The sequence below is a fragment of the Melozone crissalis genome, unplaced genomic scaffold (assembly GCF_028551555.1).
Source record: "Melozone crissalis strain CALT ecotype California unplaced genomic scaffold, PUWL_Pcris_2 ptg000057l_1, whole genome shotgun sequence".
Classification (NCBI taxonomy): Eukaryota; Metazoa; Chordata; class Aves; order Passeriformes; family Passerellidae; genus Melozone; species Melozone crissalis.
This window is the reverse complement of record NW_026535835.1, coordinates 5,156,207-5,174,712: the sequence shown is the minus strand read 5'-3', so window position 1 is coordinate 5,174,712 and position 18,506 is coordinate 5,156,207. Positions and strand designations below refer to the sequence as shown.

The window sequence follows — 18,506 nt, the reverse complement described above, 5'->3', positions numbered from 1 at the left end:
CCAGCCCAAAGTGTCTGTGGGGTGAAACACCACAGTGACGCTGTTTGATTCAGCAGCGAGGGTCAGCCAAGCTCAGGCACATCCCATCCGGCTACATTGGTAATTATCCCAATACTTTTCACAAAGTCTTTCGAGGAGAAGCTGAGCCAGCTGGTCCCAGGTCAGCTCTTGGCTGTCCGGAGCTTCCTGTGGAAGAATTCGGGCGCAGCCTCCAGCAGCCACTCGGCGTCCACGGGGCACAGGTCGCGCATGTAGCAGCGGCTGGTGCGCAGCAGCCCGGTGAACACCACGCAGGCGGGCTTGCACTGGAACAGCACCGAGGAGGGGTGGATGGCCACGGCCTGCTGGGAGCCCACGGTGCTGTAGGAGCCGTCCGGGAGCAGCTGGGCCGCGTTCATGAACAGGCTGTGGGCCAGGCAGCGCCGCACGGCCGCCGTGTCCCCGCGGCACGACTCCAGGGGCAGCGACAGCTGCGGGCACAAAGTGAGCATGAACAACCTGCACCCTCAGGGGGATACTGAGACACAGGAGAAATTCTCCAGAGTAGAAATCCATTTTGATTTAGGTGAAATGTACATCTTTGAGTGTCTGGTCAGAAAACATAGCTATTTAGCTCTGTGTGTGTGTGCTGGGAACTGAGCATCTCACTGTGTGGCTGAATAAAACATCTCTGTGGGTATTATGCAAAGGTCTGACCGGTCCGGCCTTTTGTCTCTGCCCAGTCACGTGTAGGATGGCCTTGGGACAGTCCGCGCTCCAAGGGATGAGTGCACTCTTCAGATTTTCAGTCTTCAATATTGTTTATTATCTCTTATCTACAAAGTTTTCTCCCAGCCTGACAGAGGTCTGACCAGCAAGGCAGCCATGGGCACACTGACCCTCCCACTGGGCGGTCGTCTATTTTTATACTAAAAACTACGTATAAGATATTTACCTTTACCTTCCAATACCTTTTACCCATACTAATAAGTGCACATTTGACACGAACCAATCCCAAAGTGCCAACATCACCACCAAAGATGGATGACAAGAAGAAGAAAGAAGAAGGACAAGACACGCCCTAATTCCTCCATCTTGTCTCCTCCAACCCCCCTGTACCAAAATCCCAAAACCTGTATTTTCACCCTGTGAATAATTAATTCCTTCACCACTTATCCCCAAGTGATTCTCTTGTCCTTATTCAGGTGGCACATCCCGTGCAGGGTCAAAATCTAACCACAAAGAACTTCTGGCAACATTCCAGGATTTCTGAGCCCCCCAAGGGTTATCCCGGCAACTCTGGACATCAGGAGTGATGTGCTGAGCTCCCACAAAGGTCCTTTTTGCTTCCTTACCCTGGACTATGCTAGCAGCAATTCAGACTGCTACAGTCCACTTGTATTGAAGTGTATAAAAGAAGCATTTCCAGTGAAGTTGAGGCTCTAGCCTATTAGCTTTCTGACCCAGAGTCTGTGCCACTTCTTACCCAGTCCTGACCCTTACAGTGACACTGGTTCACTTCAGAAATCCTGGGGGATTTTCCTGTGTCAGGACACTGGGGGATCACTGGGAATTCAGCTGAGTGGATGCTAGGCTAAGCCAGACTGAGAGCCAACACAATGGATCATCACTCTCCTTCTAAAAGGGAGTTTAAGGCTGACCAGGATTCACAAATGAGACCCCAGAGGGTGGCTCCCATGTCACTGCAGACTGCCAGGGGTTCAGTGGCAGCTCCCACGCTGTGCCCAGCAGGAGCAGCACTGAGGGGAAGCTGCTGCCACACTGAATGCCTCACTCCATGGAAAAACCAGCCAGCACAGGCTGCCAGCACTCTGTGGCACACACAGCACAGTCCCAGCTGCATTAGAGCAGGAAAAACCCTCAGCCAAACCTGTCCTTTTCCTGACAAGTCTTCTCAGAGGTTCCCATTTCTCCTTGACTCACTAAGCCCTGCAGCTTTAAGATTTTGGGATGCAACTGCACAGTCAGGAATTTTAGCCAGCTATTTACAGGAGAGTGAAAACAATCCTCCATTTTCTCACTTGGGACTTCATGCACAGTAACATCAGTTTGGGGACAAACAGGAAAATACCAACAGGTGAAACAGAGAAATAAAATATGGAAGCAAATTACCTTTACACAGATGCCCCTGAGCTGAGTTCTCACTTCTGCCATCAGCTTCATGTTCCTGCCATTAATAAAATTCTCTCTGCACCATCCCTGCAACAGAGACACCAGCAGTTAGAAAGGGATATTTCTTCACCCCAGGAGCACGACAGCCTTTGTGTACCATGAAAAGCAGAATCCTCCCTACAATCTGCCTCAGAGTAAACATGCTGACCCTTTTCCTGGTCATATTTCTACCCCACTTTACTCCGCTATGTCTAGATTCCCTCCTACACTGCTCAGAAACAACAGGTGGTGGGTCTTTCCCGACTCAGAGCTGCCCTGCAAGGCCACCAAGAGCTGCAGAACAGAGGATAACACTTGTTATCCTGTGGTGGTGAAAACAAATCAGGTAAGAATGACAGGTGCTGCAAGGAATGGGGTGCATGAGTCCACACACCCAAAAATTACTGGGTTGACAGGGTAGGATAAATCCAAATCTGCTTTTCAATATGCTCCGTGGCTTTCCAATGAATCCTGTTCCAGAGCATGTCCAGATACTTACCATCAAATCTCAGCACTCTCCCACTCCCTCCTGTTTCCAGCTGGAACCAGGGAAGGAAGAGCCCTGGCTGTGATTACAGAACTGACCCCACAAAGCTTTGCCAGAGCTGTCTGTAGGAACCTTTGTTACAGAACTTCCTCCAATTCCCCAGATGTAAAGGATGACCCCTTTTTCTCTCTGAGGCACCAGCCATGGAGGATGCAGGGGTCACTCTGCTCTCTGCTCAAACCTCCCCAGCCCACAGCTCACACAGCACTGGCAGCTCAGACCATCCCACCTTGTGCCCGTTGACGCTCCCGTAGGCCCTGTACACGTTGAGCAGGGTGAGATGATCCCCCTCACTGGAGATGAACTTCTTCCTGACAGCCTGCACCTCATCCCTCTGGGCAGGGGGGTTGTGGAGGACACTGTCCACTGACAACAGTGACACAATGGTCAGGATCTCCTCTGCACAGTGGAACTGAGGGGACACGAGGATGGCCTGCACAGACACAACAAAACTCATCTTTAGTTGACCAAATCCACTTCAGCTGGGCAGATCTTTCTGCTCCCTGGCAGCCCAGGAACTCAACCAAACATTGTTTAGGACAATCTCAAACATCTGGGCCTAGGATTGGCTGTAAATCCTCTGATGGGCTCACCAAGCAGCTGTAACAGCAGCTGCAGGCTCCTCTCTGAGACTGCCCAGTGCACAACCAGCACAAACACAGTGACTGAACCAACTACAGCAACAGACATTTCATGGACCTGCTGAACAATCGTGAAAATTACAAGAAAATTTACCTTGTTCACCTTCAGAGGTGCCAGAATAAATAAATACTCTTTTAAAAAACTTCCTTAAATTTAACAACAAATGATAAGCAATCCAGCAAAAGGGCTGTAAATTGTGTACATTAATGTTCAGCAAATATAGCAGTACAGCTGCAAACACCCCAAATTTCACACCTTGTTTAAGGCGTTTGAAAGAGAAATATCAATGGTATAGAGATGAGTACATGAGATTTAAAAAGTTCATTTTTCTGCAGTTTTTACCTTGGAGAACTTTGGATCCAGTGGAAAGGCTGCCATTTTCTTTCCCAGGGGGGTCAGGACAAGCTGACCTTCCTTTTGGGTCACAGCTCCCAGCAGGTCCAGCTGATCAATTGCTGCTTGAATGGCATCTGCCAAAACAGGGACATTGGGCTGTGAGGCCTCCTGCCTTCCCACTGAGGGATGTGAAGATCAGCTGGTTCCATCACTGCCTTCTTCCCCTGGCAATTTCTCTTTCCATTTAGAGAAATCAGGGTCTAAAATGTGGTTTATCCTCCTCTATCTATTAGAATAAGCACCTTTCCCCCTTTACTCTTCCCTTGGCAGTCAGGGCACACTTTCATGTTGTGTTATGACACCTCATGACCCAAGATTTCCCTGCTCTTTTTCTCCAAGGCTGCCTTTGTAGCCACTTACCAGGAGATGGTTTGGACATGAAGTCAAAGGTGAGCACATTGGGAATTTTCAGGGCCAGGAGCTGAAGCACCACACTGGCCAGGTTACACCTGCATAGGCAGAAAAAACAACTGAGATAATTCTTTTATTTTTTTCATTGGAGCTGAGATAGAGTCTCAGGTCTGTGCTGCAGCTTGACAGAGACAAGTCTGATGCTGCTGGTGAAGCCTGATTTCCTAAATCAAGAAGAGACAAGTCCAAAATCTGGAGGACAGTCAGAACTATTGCTTTATATGCTTGGAGACTCAGTGCCCAGCTGTCCACCCTGAGCAAACATTTCCCAGTTTTTCTGTTCAATCCCCACACTTCCATTTTTCTCAAGTCACCCTGCCAGCCCCTAGATCAGCTTTGCTGCTCAGTTCTTCCCAGAGCTGTAAAAGAGGTGTGGCAAGGAGTGTGATGGCTCTGTCCTCACCTCTGTATCTCAGGTGTTGTCATCTCCTCAAACTTCTCAAAGTCCTCCTCTGTGTAGAGCCGGTAGCAAACCCCGCTCTGCTGCCTGCCTGCTCTGCCCGTGCGCTGCCAAGCCTGGGCCTTGGACACCTGCTGCACTGCCAGCACCTCCAGGCCAGTGTCTGGGCATGGAAAAGCATCACCTCAGTCAGTGCCTGAGGAAGGCACAGCTTTGGAAAACACAGAGGATGAGCAGTAAGAATTCCCAGGGTTTGCCATTCAAATCCAGCTCAGAGCTCACTTGGTTCAGCACAGTGAGCTTCAGCACTGTGCTTCACTTGGTGAAGCACAGTGAACAACCCCATGCTGTATCCATGAAGAAAATATTCACATTTAACAGATTTGTACCCCCTCATGGCTGATACTCAAAAAAACTCCACAAAAACACCACCAAACCCCACACCCCAAACCTAGGACATGAATTTAAACAGCATGGAGAGTGTTTGAAATCCTCTTTCAATGCAGCTTATGGCCTCTAGTAACTTCTACAAACCCCAACCCAATTTTGCCCCTGTTCCTCCTCAGAATTCCTCACCAGGGCTGTACTTCTTGGCTTTGACCATGCCTGTGTCCACAACGAATTTTATGCCAGCAATGGTGATGGAGGTCTCTGCGATGTTGGTGGACAGGATCACTTTGCGACAGCCCTGGGAGGAAGGAAAAAATCAAACCCAGGCCAAGGCCACCTCAGAGCAGCTGCAACACAAAAATTCTGCTGCTTTTGGCCTGTGTGGGCCAATCCCTGCCCCACATTGTGAGCACAAACTGTGCTTGCAGTGCCAGCTCTCAGAAACTAAGGTAATCCTCAGTTTCTAATCAGTTTCTAAAACATTCTTCTGCATTTGCAACAAAACACACCACCAGAACAGCTGTTCTCAATACATCTTTCAACAATTTTGGTTTCACTTCTGGCACAATATTTGTGTTCTTATTTATCTGTTGAGTAGGTAAAAAAGAGCCTGAGGCAGCATGAATTCCTTTCCTTATGGGCCTGACAAACATTCCCAGGTATTCTCAGTATTTCCCCCATTAGCTGTTGTAGCTTTTTTGCGATATGGACACAAAATTCCTATGAAATGGACGAAATTTAAATTCCTGTGCCTTCAAATCTTTCCTTCTTTTTATGGCCCCACATGACTTACTGAATGCATCTGTTAAAACCATCACAGTTGCAGTGTATTACATCTCTCGAACCACCCAGCCTATAGCCAACAGAGACTATTGTCACTGTTATATTTTCTGGAAAAATCCCCTTGCCCAGGATTCTTCTCCTGGGAAGCTGAGAAGGCTCAGAGAAAAAGGAAAACAATATTATCTCATTTGCTTCTCCTGTGTTTTGCTGCTTTGGAATGTGTTTAATCATCGTTTACCAACAGGTGGTTGTTTCATGGGTTTCATGTGAATTGTTTTGACTTAATGATCAATCATGGTCAAACTGTGTCAGGGCTCCGGAAGGAGTAATGAGTTTTCATTATTATCTTTGTAGCTTTCTGTAATTATCTTTTCTGTATTCTTTAGTGTAGTATTCTTTAATATAATATAGTACCTTAAAATGATAAATTAACCTTCTAAGAACATAGAGCATCCTTCCTCCCTTCATCTTGGAACCCCACAAACACAAGAGACTATTGACTACTATCAGTACAGACTGCTTTAGCCCCTTAAAGCCCACATGTTTCATCCAAAGACTCATTGAAGCCAACCCCTCCTACTCCCTCACCTCAGGGGTGGGTTTGAAGGCACGGAGTTGTTGGGAGTGGGGCAGAGAAGCATAAAGGGGCAGCACTGTCATCCGTGGGCAGCCCTCGGGGAGGTGCTGGGCAACGTCTCGGCAGGTTTTGGTCATTGCTTCAATTTCTTCCTGCCCAGTCAGGAACACCAGGATGTCCTGGCATGCAGGGGCTTCCTAGAGCCAGAGGAGAAAGGAAGTTAGGAGGGTTTGGGTAGAAAAGGAGAACTGAGATTGGTAATGAGATGTGGCTCTGGCAGTCACCGAAGCAGGGTAAGAAGAAAAAGAAGACACATGTGGTGCAAGGATGCAACAGCCAGAATTCCCAAAGGATTCACCAGAGGCAAAGAGTAAATCACATTTTGAGAGATCAAGCGTTAAAAGGATGGAGGAATTGCTGTGTCCTCAAATAACTGTCCATGCCAGGCAGAGAGGGCCAGCAAGCACTCAAGTACAGAGAACTCAGGTGAGGGAAACATTCAGGTTTTAGGCATGAGCTGACATTATAGAGCTTTGCTTGGCAGCCTCCCTTCAGCTCCAGCCTGGACATTCAGGTCCTAAATCCCAACAGCAGCAGCAACTTCAAAACACTAAATGCAGTTTAATGAAACAACACAACAAGCCAGGTGTTTGGCAGTCAAACATCCCAGCACAAAACACCAACCCCTGGCCCCAGAGGGACACAAACATGCAGAGACCCTCATACCTGGTGGATTTGGAAGATGGACACCAGTGCTGCCTGCAGGTAGTCACTCTGCCTCTCCTTGGTGTAGAAGATGTCGATGGGATGCTGCCGGCCCTCCAGATAGATGACAGGAGCTCCATTGAAGTACTGGGAGAACAGGTCAACATCCATGGTGGCTGACATGACAATCACCTTCAGGGAGAGCACAGCACGGGTCAGCACTGCAGCTCCCATCCAGCTGGACACCAACGAGTCAGGACCAGCCAGAAGTCAGCTTCTAGATCCTGAGAACCATGCTCAGAACAGAAGAGAGTGATCTCCCCTCATTAAAGCCATCAGCTTTCTAACACAAGCAGAAAATGGTGTGACAGAATGGGCTGGTGTGTGGAACGAGACCATGCAAAGCCCCCTGCCAGACCAATGTGCTTTCACACAAATTCCTGACATGTCCCCCCATCCCATGTGCAGTGCCCTACCTGGGAATGAGTATGTCCCATCAGGCAGAGCTCCTGCAGCTGGAGTGATCTCAGCAGCAGTGCCAAAACCTCCCCAGCACTCTGTCTGGGGCTTTGGTGGAAAAAAGGGATCATGGTGGTGACCAGATACCTTCTTCAGAGGTGTCATATCAGGCCCAGACATCGTAAGTCAGACACCCTGAACTACTGAGATTTAAAGTGACTTTTTAGGAACAGAAAAATGGTCAAGGCTGAAATCCCAAACCCTTTGGAATGAACTGACATCACAGCTTTCATGCTAGTCCTTTTGTGCTGGCTCCTCTCCCTCATAATCATAGCGAGCCAAAACCACCTAGAACAGGAACCCATCAACCACAAACAAATCTTTGCCACAACAGTAATCCTTGGAAGGCCCCAGGAGACGCCCAGAGCAGCCAGAGCCCGCCCTTCACCGCCATCCTGGATGAACACACTTTCAGTGGCCGCAGCCCTCGCTCCTTTCGCTTCTTCTGAGCGGCTTTGACCACCCCAAAGAGCACATCAGTGTGGATGGTCCTCTCGTGGGCCTCGTCCAGGATGGCCACGCTGTACTTGTGCAGCAGGGGGTCGCCAATGGCCTCGCGCAGCAGCATCCCGTCCGTCAGGAACCGCAGCCGCGTCTGCGCGCACGAGCAGTCGTCGAAGCGCACCGTGTAGCCAACCTGGGCGAGGAAACATGGGCAGCATGGGCACACTGACTGGCATTTCACAGTGCCCTCGTGCCACAGGGAAGGGCCACAAACCCCCTGGTCACTGCACTGGACTGAGCCAACCAGAAGTGCATGGGAAGCAGAGCAGTTTATCTGCTGTGAGCGGTTCCTCTTCCAAATGTAGTAGGCCACACAAATGATACTCCCAATATCTGTGGTTGGCTTCTTCCTAACCAGAAGTTCATCATAAATGCCTCCCAAGCTCAGTTTAGTTTGTCTTTCCCATGTCCTTTCCTTTTCCCTTTCCCTTTCCCCTCCTTTCCTTTTTCCTTTTCCTTCTCAAAATGATTCCAGGCCCTCCAAGGTTTTCCTGAAGGGGAATTCTTTCTCCTCTGTCTTTCTCCCCCAGACTGCACTAATTCAGCACTCTGCTCTCCTTGTCAGTGATTTCTGACACAGGGAGCAATGAAAGAGAGCATAATATTTTTTTTTGTTTTATTCATGGATCAGTATTTTTGCAAATGGAACAAGCCAGATCAAGAAGTACAAAGCCACAGAGACAGACCATGCCCACCCTGTCATGGGACAGGTAAAGAACAATTTTTGTCCATTCATTTAATTATAGAATCAGAGAATATCCTGAGCTGGAAGGAACCCACAGGGATCATCCAGTCCAGCCCCTGGCCCTGCACAGACACCCAACAATCCCACCCTGGGCATCCCTGGAGCATTGCCCAAACTCTCCTGGAGCTCTGGCAGCCTCAGGGCTGTGCCCATTCCCTGGGGAGCCTGGGCAGTGCCAGCACCCTCTGGGGGAAACATCTTTCCCTGATATCTAACCAAGACCTCCCCTGACACAGCTCCAGCTGCTCCCTCAGGTCCTGTCCCTGGCCACAGAGCAGAAATTGGAGCTACCCCTCAGGAGGAAGCTGCAGACCAAATTCTCCACTTCTCCAGCTAAACAGACCAAGTGCTCTCAGCCATTATTATTATGTGGCTTCTTCTGACCCCTCACCATCTTTGTGTCACTCCCTTGAGCACTCCCTGACAGCTTTTACATTCTCATTCCATTGTGGCACCCAAAACCACATGATGATAATTATGAAATTATTATCACCCCTATAGCTGGTTATTACCTACCCACTGCAGCCTGACAGGGCCCCATCCCCAGAGCAGCACCAAAACAAAATGTATCTGCAGAATTAATCTGCAGACAACCTACCAGCTTGCCCAGCTCTGTCCTCTTCTCCTCAGCAACTCTGGCAGCCAGGGTGACAGCTGCCACCCTGCGGGGCTGGGTCACAGCGATGACACCGGGCTGGCCAATCCCTGCCTCGTACAGGAACTGAGGGAGCTGGGTGGTCTTCCCCGAGCCTGTTTCTCCTAGGGAATACCAAGGGAATAGAGTTTGTCCCCACACTTTTATAGCATTGTCGAAGTGGGTTTTTTATGGTAACTTTTAGCCCTGTTTGAGGATGGAGAAGCTGAAGACAGAGAGGGAAAGCAGTGGCAGGTCAGAGATGGCACCCAACGCCCTCCTTGCCCACTCCTCTGCAGAGCTCCAGCCACATTCGGGTTCACAAACCCACTGCAGCCTCTCTGGAGGTGAAGTATCTGTGCTGTGACACTAACAGGAGTGACACACAAAGCATTTTTCATTTAATTACAATAAATGCTGAGTCTTTACTAGGTGGGAAGTTGTACATCTTCAGCTCCTGAAAAGTCTAACAAAAAGCTTTTTCGTTTGCAGAACAGAAAAATATAATCAAATCAGTGAAAGCATAATAAAATCAGTGAAAATGTAAGTGAGGAGTTTTCAGAAGGGGAGAGCTTGGCCATCGGGCTTTGACAGAACTCTATGCAGACAGCGAAATGAGGGAAATCCTTTAACCTGCTCCACAGAAACCCCGGCTGCCAAAGCACAGAAGTCATGCCCTGCTCACCACACTTCAGATTTACACCCAGCCCGTTTCCGGGCAGCTTTCCCAGCTGGGGGCCCTGTTCCCGGCACTCACCGATGAGCACGGCGGTGTCGAGGCGGCGCAGCCGGGCCAGCAGCGGCCCGCGGGCCCCGGAGATGGGCAGGGAGCGCCGCTGCACGTGTGCGGGCGGCGCGGCGCTCTGGGGCTGCGTGCCGGGAGGCGCCGCCTTGAACCGCTTGGCCGGAGGCTCCTGTCTGTCCTGAGCCATCTCGCCTCGCGCTCCCGGCCCGGTCTGTCCCGGTCCGGTCCGTCCCGCCGGGGCTCTCCCGGGACTCCGGCCGCTCCCGCCGGGACCGTGCCGCACGGGCTCCCTAGCGCAGCGATGACGTCACCGCGCGACGCTGCGCGGAGCATCCTGGGAGTTGTAGTCCCGCCGCCACCGCCGCCATTTGCAGAGCTCCCGGCTCCAGGCGCCCCTCAGAAACATCGCGGACCCCAAAGGGCAGCAAAATGCAGCCAAGGAGGGCAGAGAGCCGGCTGTGAGCAGCGGAGGGACATGTTCCCAATCAGGACTTGTCCCAGTGACAAGCTACGAAGGGGTTCTCAAACACTGAACTATAAAGAACACAAAAAATAACGTTTTTATCTCATTCCTGCCTCATAACCTACGCTGAAGCAACATTGTCCAAGACACTTTCATTCTTGCTCTCTAGGAGCACTAGAAGTCTGTTTTAGAAACAATTAAAACTGCCCCAAAAACAGACTAAAAAACCTGTAAAATCCCTCAAAGCTTCCATAAGTTTTATAATCTTTAACAGATAAAAATGCAGACACAGATTACATCACATATTTTATCAGAATCTAAGACACTGCTTGTGGACAAAACATTTCCCCTGAGATCCCCACACATTTCTCTTCCTGGACTATAAATTAAAAAAAACTAAAACTTGTAGCCAGTTTTGAAAAGCAAAATGTGAGACTAAATGAGATAATCCCATGTCATGGGTAAACCCATCCTTTAAAATGCAGAATGAAGATGCAGCTTTAACTTTAATCTATTATGATATAATCAATAAAACCCCACCTGATACTTTCTATGGTGATTTAAGAACAACTGACCATGATGAGCTGAACTGAGCTCCAAATTCCTATGTGGCTGTTCAGAGATATTTATAATCAATGCAGCTTTAAGCTAAATGTTACTCAGTCTCACTGGCCTGTGCTGGACACAACAAACTCCATCCACAGACCACGGATTTCACATCCTGAGCAGACAATGCTGTGTCCTGCACTCTGAGACACTTGTGGGAAAAGCTGCAGGAATCTCTGTCTCTTCAAGGATTTGCTTTTTCCAGCCCCTGCTGCTTCAAGACTATAGGATGATACAGAGGATTAACCAAAAAGGATCCACAAGACATTTTATTCAACTCATCATCATTTTTTGAGTCCAGACAAATTTCCTTCTCTAGTGCTGCAGGTCATCCAGTATCAGTAGAGGGCACAAGGGGATGGATTTTGCAGGCACAGCTGTTTAACCACCACTGTGGGCACCTGAACACATAGTCTTTGGGGGAAAAAACCACCAAAATGTAGCCTCATCCTGCAGAACGTCCCAAAAATCCAACTGGCAGAGTGAAAAGCTGCATGTTGTGTTCCCTGCAGTTCAAAGATGACTGGAGACAGCAGCACCTCAGATTAAACAACCTTTTGCCATGGAAATATTGACTTAGCCTTTCAATCATCTTGCAGTTGTTTTATCCAAGAATACAAAAATGAGTTAAATCCCAAAAAGTTGGGTTTGTCCTCTATAAAGTTTCCCATAGAGTTTCACGTATCAAATAACTTGAAAAAAATGCTTTAGAAATCACTTTAAACAAGTACTCGTGTGGCCTTGTTAACTGAAGTTAACAGGAAACAGTTTCCAGTTTTACATTTTTGGCTCCACTGGATTTAGATGATGTCCAGCACAGTGAATTCCCTGATTGGGAAGGGTGCTGGGAGTGCCTCGGGTGAGACTGCATTTCATAAAGTGCTTGTGTTCCAAACCATAGGGCTGTCAAGAGTCCTCTGTGTGCTGGGGAGGAGCCCCCATGGCCCTGGTTAACCCCCGAGGCGCTGCCCCTCTCCCCAGGCAAAGCCCCCCGGCCGCTCCTCGGGCAAGGGGTTGTAGTTGGGGTCATCCTCTGGGGTGTCAAATATTGCTTTCCTGCAAAACACAAAGCATGGTGAGCCTTTAAAACACAGCTTTCACTGTAACATCAACACAGCTCACATGCTGCAGTGGCATCCCCCACAAACAGCTTGCCCAGGCATTGGGGTTTATGGTCTCCAATTTGGAACCACCATGAAGGGGATCCCAAATCAACCAGGAAGGAGATCCCAAATCAACACTGATGAGGTTCATCCTCTGCTATTTATGTATAAATATTCTATGCCAGACATCTCCAGGATAGTCTTAGGACTCTGTGAAAAACAACATCAAGACAGCTCACATGCTGCAGTGTCCTCCCTCAAGAACAGCTTGCCCAGGCAGTGGGGTTTATGCTCTCCAATTTGGAACCACCATGAAGGAGATCCCAAATCAAGACTGATGAGGTTATTCTGCTATTTATGTATAAATATTCTATGCCAGACATCTTCAGGATAGTCTTAGGATTCTGTGAAAAACAACATCAAGACAGCGCACATGATGTCAGCTCACAGCATTTGGTTTGGCCAAATTCTCCACTTCTGCAGCTGAACAGGCCAAGTGCTCTCAGCCATTCCTATCATGTGGCCCCTCCTGAACCCTCACCATCTTTGTGTCACTCCTCTGAGCACTCTCTGACAGCTTTTACATCTCATTACATTGTGGGATCCAAAACCAATTATGAAATTAAGACCATCACCCCTGTGGCAGTCTCCTCCCTCAAGAACAGCTTGGCCAGGCAGTGGGATTTATGCTGTCCAGTTTGGAACCACCAGGAAGGAGATCCCAAATCAAGACTGATGAGGTTATTCTGCTATTTATGTATAAATATTCTATGCCAGACATCTTGAGGATAGTCTTACGATTCTGTGGAAAACAACCATCAGAAGTGTTCTGGGAGAGCACCATAATGGATTAGAGCATCCACACAAGAGGGAACTGAGTGGGAGTGTTAAACACTCTAAACACTGAAGGATTTTTTTCCCCAAAATTGTGAGGATTACTTACAGAAGAAAAAAAACTATGTAATATCTTATTTGTAGTACCTCAACCACTGTTCACACTCAGCAGGGGACACAGCTTTGGTGCTGTCAGCAAAGTGTTATCAGAGAAACCAAGGTAAAATCCTTTAGCTCTTCTCCAGGTAAGTTGGTTCCCACTTAAAAAAATTCCAGCTCCTTGTTTGGCAACACAAGTTCAATAAAAAGCAAGGAGAGACACTCCCCAATTTTGTCTCTGCCCAAATGATGTGACTAATTGCAAACAGTTTTCCAAACAAGCACTTTTGCCATGTCTCTTCCAAAGCAGACACCAATACTCACAGGACAGACGGCGTTCTCAGGAGCCTCCCACCACCAGGCTGATTGGGAAAGACATCCTCTAAGAAAAAATATATATGCCCAACAGCAATGCCTGGTATAGAAACAAAAGCCAAAAGGTGATTTTTCAGTAGGTCTCCTTTACAATTCTCAAATTCTTTACAATAGAGTTTTCAGAAAAACAACATACATTGGTTCTTTCACAGAAAATTCGATGATACAAAAATACAAAACTTAATGAAGAAAGCTAACAGCAGGTAAAAAGCTTAACTTATACTACAAGACATTAATATTGGGGAAAGGTCTTGTCATTATTAAAAATACTGATGTTTTGGCTCTATTAGAGTTGATAAAATAGTAATATAAACTATTTTATTTCAATGGACTGATGCTATAGTCAGATGATGCATCAGGGCTGATTCCAAGCAATAAAAAGCCAAAACATCAAAAGTTCTTCCTATCCTTATCACAGCACAAAACATGCCACAATGGCTAGAAATCAGAAAAGCCTAAAAATATAAATATAAAATAATAAATATAAAAGAAGAACTAACACCAAGCATTAATTAGCCCTTGGATTTGATGATACAGAAATACAAAAACTAAGGAAGAAAGCTAACAGCATGTAAAAAGCTTAGCTTATAGTATAGGATATTAATATTGGGGAAAGATCTTGTCATTATTAAAAATACTGATGTTTTGGCTCTATTAGAGTTGATAAAATAGTAATGTAAGCTATTTTATTTCTGTAGACTGATGCTAGAGTCAGATGATGCATAAGGGCTGATTCCAAACAGTAAAAAGCCAGAATTTAAAACATCAGAGAATAAAAAACATCAGAAGCGCTTTCCATCCTTATCACAGTACAAAACATGCTACAATGGCCAGAAATCAGAAAAATCTAAAAATATAAATATAAAATAATAAATATATCAGAAGAACTAAAACCGAGCATAAAAATGGGACAAATCCCCATTTTTGGTTTCACGTAAAACACGAGGAGGAACAGATCCTTGTGAGATTGCTGCCATTGCTCACCCAGGAGATCCACAATGATGGAGTTCCCCAAGAGCAGAGAAAAGCCCATCAGTACCCAGGGTAGGAAAGGGGCTTGGAAGATGAGGAGCCCAAAGAAGTTCATGCGGACGTAGGGGTTCCTGCGGCTCCACACGTACACCAGCATGATGGTGAACGCCTGCCCCAGGAACACCAGGTTCACAAACAGCCCAAAAAGCTGCCATGGCTGGTTAAGGAAACCCTTGTGAGGTCAGGAATTTCACAGCTTAATTTGTAACCTTGTGTTTTCCACACAGCTGGTAAATCCACTTTCTCAGGTGTAAGGATGTCAAATTAGTGGCCATCAAATCCAACAGGTGCAGCAGGATTTGGGTACCTGCAGCATAACCTCATTAAAGCAGAATTTAATTCTTCACAGACAACGTGAGCATGATCTCACATCTGAACAGCCCCCTGATAACCTCATTTCCAGCAGAAAAGATCCTGAAAAACCAGCAACAATCCCAAAATATTCAAAACCACCCTAACAACTATCAGTACTCCTTGTGCAACAAACTGTGTTAAGCTAACAGTAACAACAGGGTTTCAGCTCTCCTTCAAACTTCTGTATGTTCACTTGGAAAGAAAACAGAAAGGATACAGTCATTAAAAGTCCTCCAAAAAGGAACATAAATACAAAATCTGCCGTGCGACCCCGGAACGAGCCTTCCTCGAGCATGCGGCAGTAGCGGTATCTGAGGCCAAGGTCAGGAAAACTCCAGTGCAAGTGAGTTCAGAAACACATCCAAACAGGAAATTATCCACTTCTACATCAGCTTAAAAGGGTTTTGTCAATTTACTGCATCATTTGGCTCTTTCTGGATACTTCAGCACAGAGGGGGAGCCGGGAGACAAAGAAGTTACCTGGAATTTTCTCCTGCAGCACCAACCTGAAGGATCAGGCTGGCACAAATTCTTAACACCAAAAAAATAACTGGCAAAATTCTTGACAATTTAAAAAGGAGCCCCCCTTGAAGCCCTTGAAGTTGGCATTGCTGAATTCCCAGGAACTCAACCTCTCCTCTGTGCAGGTACAGCAACATTCCTGCACTCTGCTTGCCAAGGGAACCAACACAACTTGGAGAAGGATACAAAAAGATCATGTTAAATAAAAAATTAAAGCCAACTGGTCCAAAGAACAAGTAGTTTGTGATTAACCTCCATATCTGGAAATAAGACAAATACAAGGACTTTAAACATGACAGCTTATTTTTATTGTCTAAGTAGAGAAATAAGTAACAATGAAACTGAAATCTCCTTTACAGAAAATGAAACTCAGACCTATTTTAAGGCATAGTGGTCTGCACTCTGGCTACAGTAGCATTTAAAAAGTGTATTTTTAATACAAAAAGTACTCTGTTTTGAGAGGACAAACACTTAAAAAACTCTACAGCACATTTTAAAATCTACAGGGTTCAGAAAACACTTACTTGAAAGTGCTTAAATATTAACTCAGGGTTGAAATACAGCTGGAAGGGCGTGATAAGTTCTAATTGCTGAAAAAGAAGAAAACATTTTGAAAGGATCAATAAAAAAAAACAAAGAAAAAATACACACTCAAAACAGCAACCCCTTCCTGTGTGCCAAAACGAGCCCAGCAAGTCACATCAGCACTGTGAGTTTTCTGGAGCCTCAATACAACAACCTTTTGGCATTGTTGTTATTAATTCGCGCTTTTCACCTCTCCCGGGCCCGTCCCGGGAATCCCCGAATCGCTCAGGGGGTCTGGAGGCTCCAGACGCGGCTCGGAGCGTGGGCGGTGCCTGAGGGCGCCCCTTCCACGGCTACCCCGCCCCGCTCCCAGCTCCCAGCTCCCGTCACGGCCTCCCTCCCTCCCGCGGCCGCCACTGACCACGGCGGCGGTGGTGAGGACGCAGGCGGTGGTGTAGGCCCGGGTCACGGGCGGCACCTGCAGGTACTCCTGCCGGAACGTCTGGTACGCCATCTTGGCGGCCCCGCCCCGGCCCGGCCCGCCTCCGCGCCCGCCCGACGCTCCGCGCTTCCATTGGCTGAACGGCAGAGCCCTCCCTTCTCTCTGCGCTCTCATTGGCCGACTGCCCCGCTGGCGGCCGTCGCCCCGCGCTTCTATTGGTCGTCTTGCAATGCCCGCCCACACCCTTCGCTATCATTGGCCGAGAGGCCGCGCTTGGCTCGCCTGCCGAGGGACGGAGCGCTCAGTGATTGCGCGCTTGGCTCGCCTGCCGAGGGACGGAGCGCTCAGTGATTGGGCGGGAGCGTGTCCTGGCGGGCGCTGATTGGCTGTGGGCGGGGTGCCCTGAGGCGAGGCGGGAAAGCGGCTGTGGCGGCACCGGCGGGGCTCGGAACCGTCCTTGAGCAGAGCGGCCCCGGGCCCGCGAACACCGGCGGTAGCAGCGGCCAGAGCAGCCCCGGGCACCGCGAACGCCAGCGGCAGCAGCGGCCCCGTGCTCAGCCCGCGAACGCCAGCGGCCCCGGCTCCGCGAACACCAGCGGCAGGAGCGGCCCCGGGCCCCGCGAACGCCAGCGGTAGGAGCGGCCAGAGCAGCCCCGCTGCCTTGGGTAACGCCGTGTGAGTCCCACCTTCCCCTCACGGCCCCGCCGCCATGTCGGTGGATCCCATGACCTACGAGGCGCAGTTTTTCGGGTTCACGCCGCAGACCTGCATGCTGCGCGTCTACACCGCCTTCCAGGACTACCTGTTCGAAATTATGCTGGTGGTGGAGGGCGTGATGCTGAAGAAGCTGGACGGCATTCCCGGCTGCAAAATCAGCCCTTCCAAGATCCGTAAATGCACCGAGAAATTCCTGCTCTTCATGAAGGAGCACTTCGATAAGCTGTTCTCTAAAATGGAAGAAGTGTTGCTGCAGCTGGTGCTGAACATCCCCAAGAACGTGCTGCTGCCCGAGGACAAGGTGCAGGAGCAGTATCCCTACAGCGAGGAGGAATTCCAGGCGCTGCAGGATGAGCTGCAGCAGCTGCAGCAGCAGTGCAGGGCAGAGGCGGTGCTGGAGCAGGAGCTGCTAGCAGAGCTGGAGGAGCAGAAGGTTGTCAAGGCCGAGCTGGAGAAGATTTTGCAGTGCTTTGATGGGCTTGAGAACATCTGCAGGGAGCACGGAGCCGGCAACTTCAAGGAAAGCTTTGCCCTCCTGACACAGAGCTCTAAGAAATTGCAGGATGTGCTGAAAGAAGTGGAGGAGAAGAGCAAAAAAATGAACCAGCATGATCAGTTAATGTAATGGAAATTCTGAGAAGGCAACAGATGCCATGCAGAGAGCTTGCTTAAAATGACAGGGGCTTATCTTCACCTTGGTCTAAAAGCTGTTGAAGTGCCAGGATTTGGTCTAAAAGCTGTTGAACTGTGCCAGTTTGCTCCTCCCTAAGGCAGGAAGGAGAGAAAGCCTGTAAAATGTAAATCAGATTAATTTCCTAAGTTTTGGGTCGCATAACTGGCGTTTGAAAACACTGAATGTTACCTTTCAACACAATGTAACACTTGCCCGTTGTAAGTTATAAAAACAAAGCCTTGTAGGAATGTGTAGGTGTTTCCAGCCTGAGGTCAGTGAGGCCACAGGGACTCTGCCCCTGGCCAAGGAGCTGCCTGGCCATGGCTATGGTGCCTTTCTCTGTGTTTGGGAAACCAGCAAGGAGGAAATGCATGGAGGAGGGCGACACTGATGCTGACAAGGTTCTGATGAGATCTGTTGGCATCAAACCAAATTTCAACCCAGTTTCTGGAATCTCAGGGTTCCTCACCACTCCACCTGTGCTTGTGTTTCTCTCAGCACAGAGCAGAAGCCACTGGAGGAAATGAGTAACTCCATCACTTTGTCCTACTTCACCTTATGTTGCTTTATATATTTCTTTGGGGTTTTTTTGTTGCTCTTTTCTACTAAACA

At 48.3% G+C, this 18,506-nt stretch overlaps 3 protein-coding genes across 3 annotated transcripts; 1 reads left to right on the top strand and 2 right to left on the bottom strand.

Annotated features, from left to right (window-relative positions):
• Nucleotides 1-111: 111 nt before the first annotated feature.
• On the bottom strand, nt 112-10,336 carry DHX33 (DEAH-box helicase 33). Its single transcript, XM_054287063.1, has 12 exons — nt 10,162-10,336; nt 9,369-9,529; nt 7,931-8,158; nt 7,024-7,194; nt 6,309-6,494; nt 5,124-5,235; nt 4,551-4,710; nt 4,097-4,185; nt 3,683-3,810; nt 2,928-3,131; nt 2,113-2,199; nt 112-470 (listed from the first exon to the last, which is right to left on the bottom strand). Exons 1-12 carry the CDS (start codon nt 10,334-10,336, stop codon nt 162-164), a joined length of 2,010 nt encoding a protein of 669 aa, XP_054143038.1. The 3' UTR covers nt 112-161.
• A 665-nt stretch (nt 10,337-11,001) lies between these two features.
• Nucleotides 11,002-16,585, bottom strand: DERL2 (derlin 2). Its single transcript, XM_054287072.1, has 7 exons — nt 16,484-16,585; nt 16,062-16,127; nt 15,724-15,797; nt 15,233-15,326; nt 14,614-14,809; nt 13,579-13,669; nt 11,002-12,274 (listed from the first exon to the last, which is right to left on the bottom strand). The coding sequence occupies exons 1-7, from the start codon at nt 16,574-16,576 to the stop codon at nt 12,169-12,171; spliced, it is 720 nt and encodes a 239-aa protein (XP_054143047.1). The 5' UTR covers nt 16,577-16,585; the 3' UTR covers nt 11,002-12,168.
• Nucleotides 16,586-17,213: 628 nt separating this feature from the next.
• MIS12 (MIS12 kinetochore complex component) lies at nt 17,214-17,846 on the top strand. Its single transcript, XM_054287074.1, has one exon. The coding sequence runs from the start codon at nt 17,214-17,216 to the stop codon at nt 17,844-17,846; it is 633 nt and encodes a 210-aa protein (XP_054143049.1).
• The last annotated feature ends 660 nt before the right edge of the window (nt 17,847-18,506 follow it).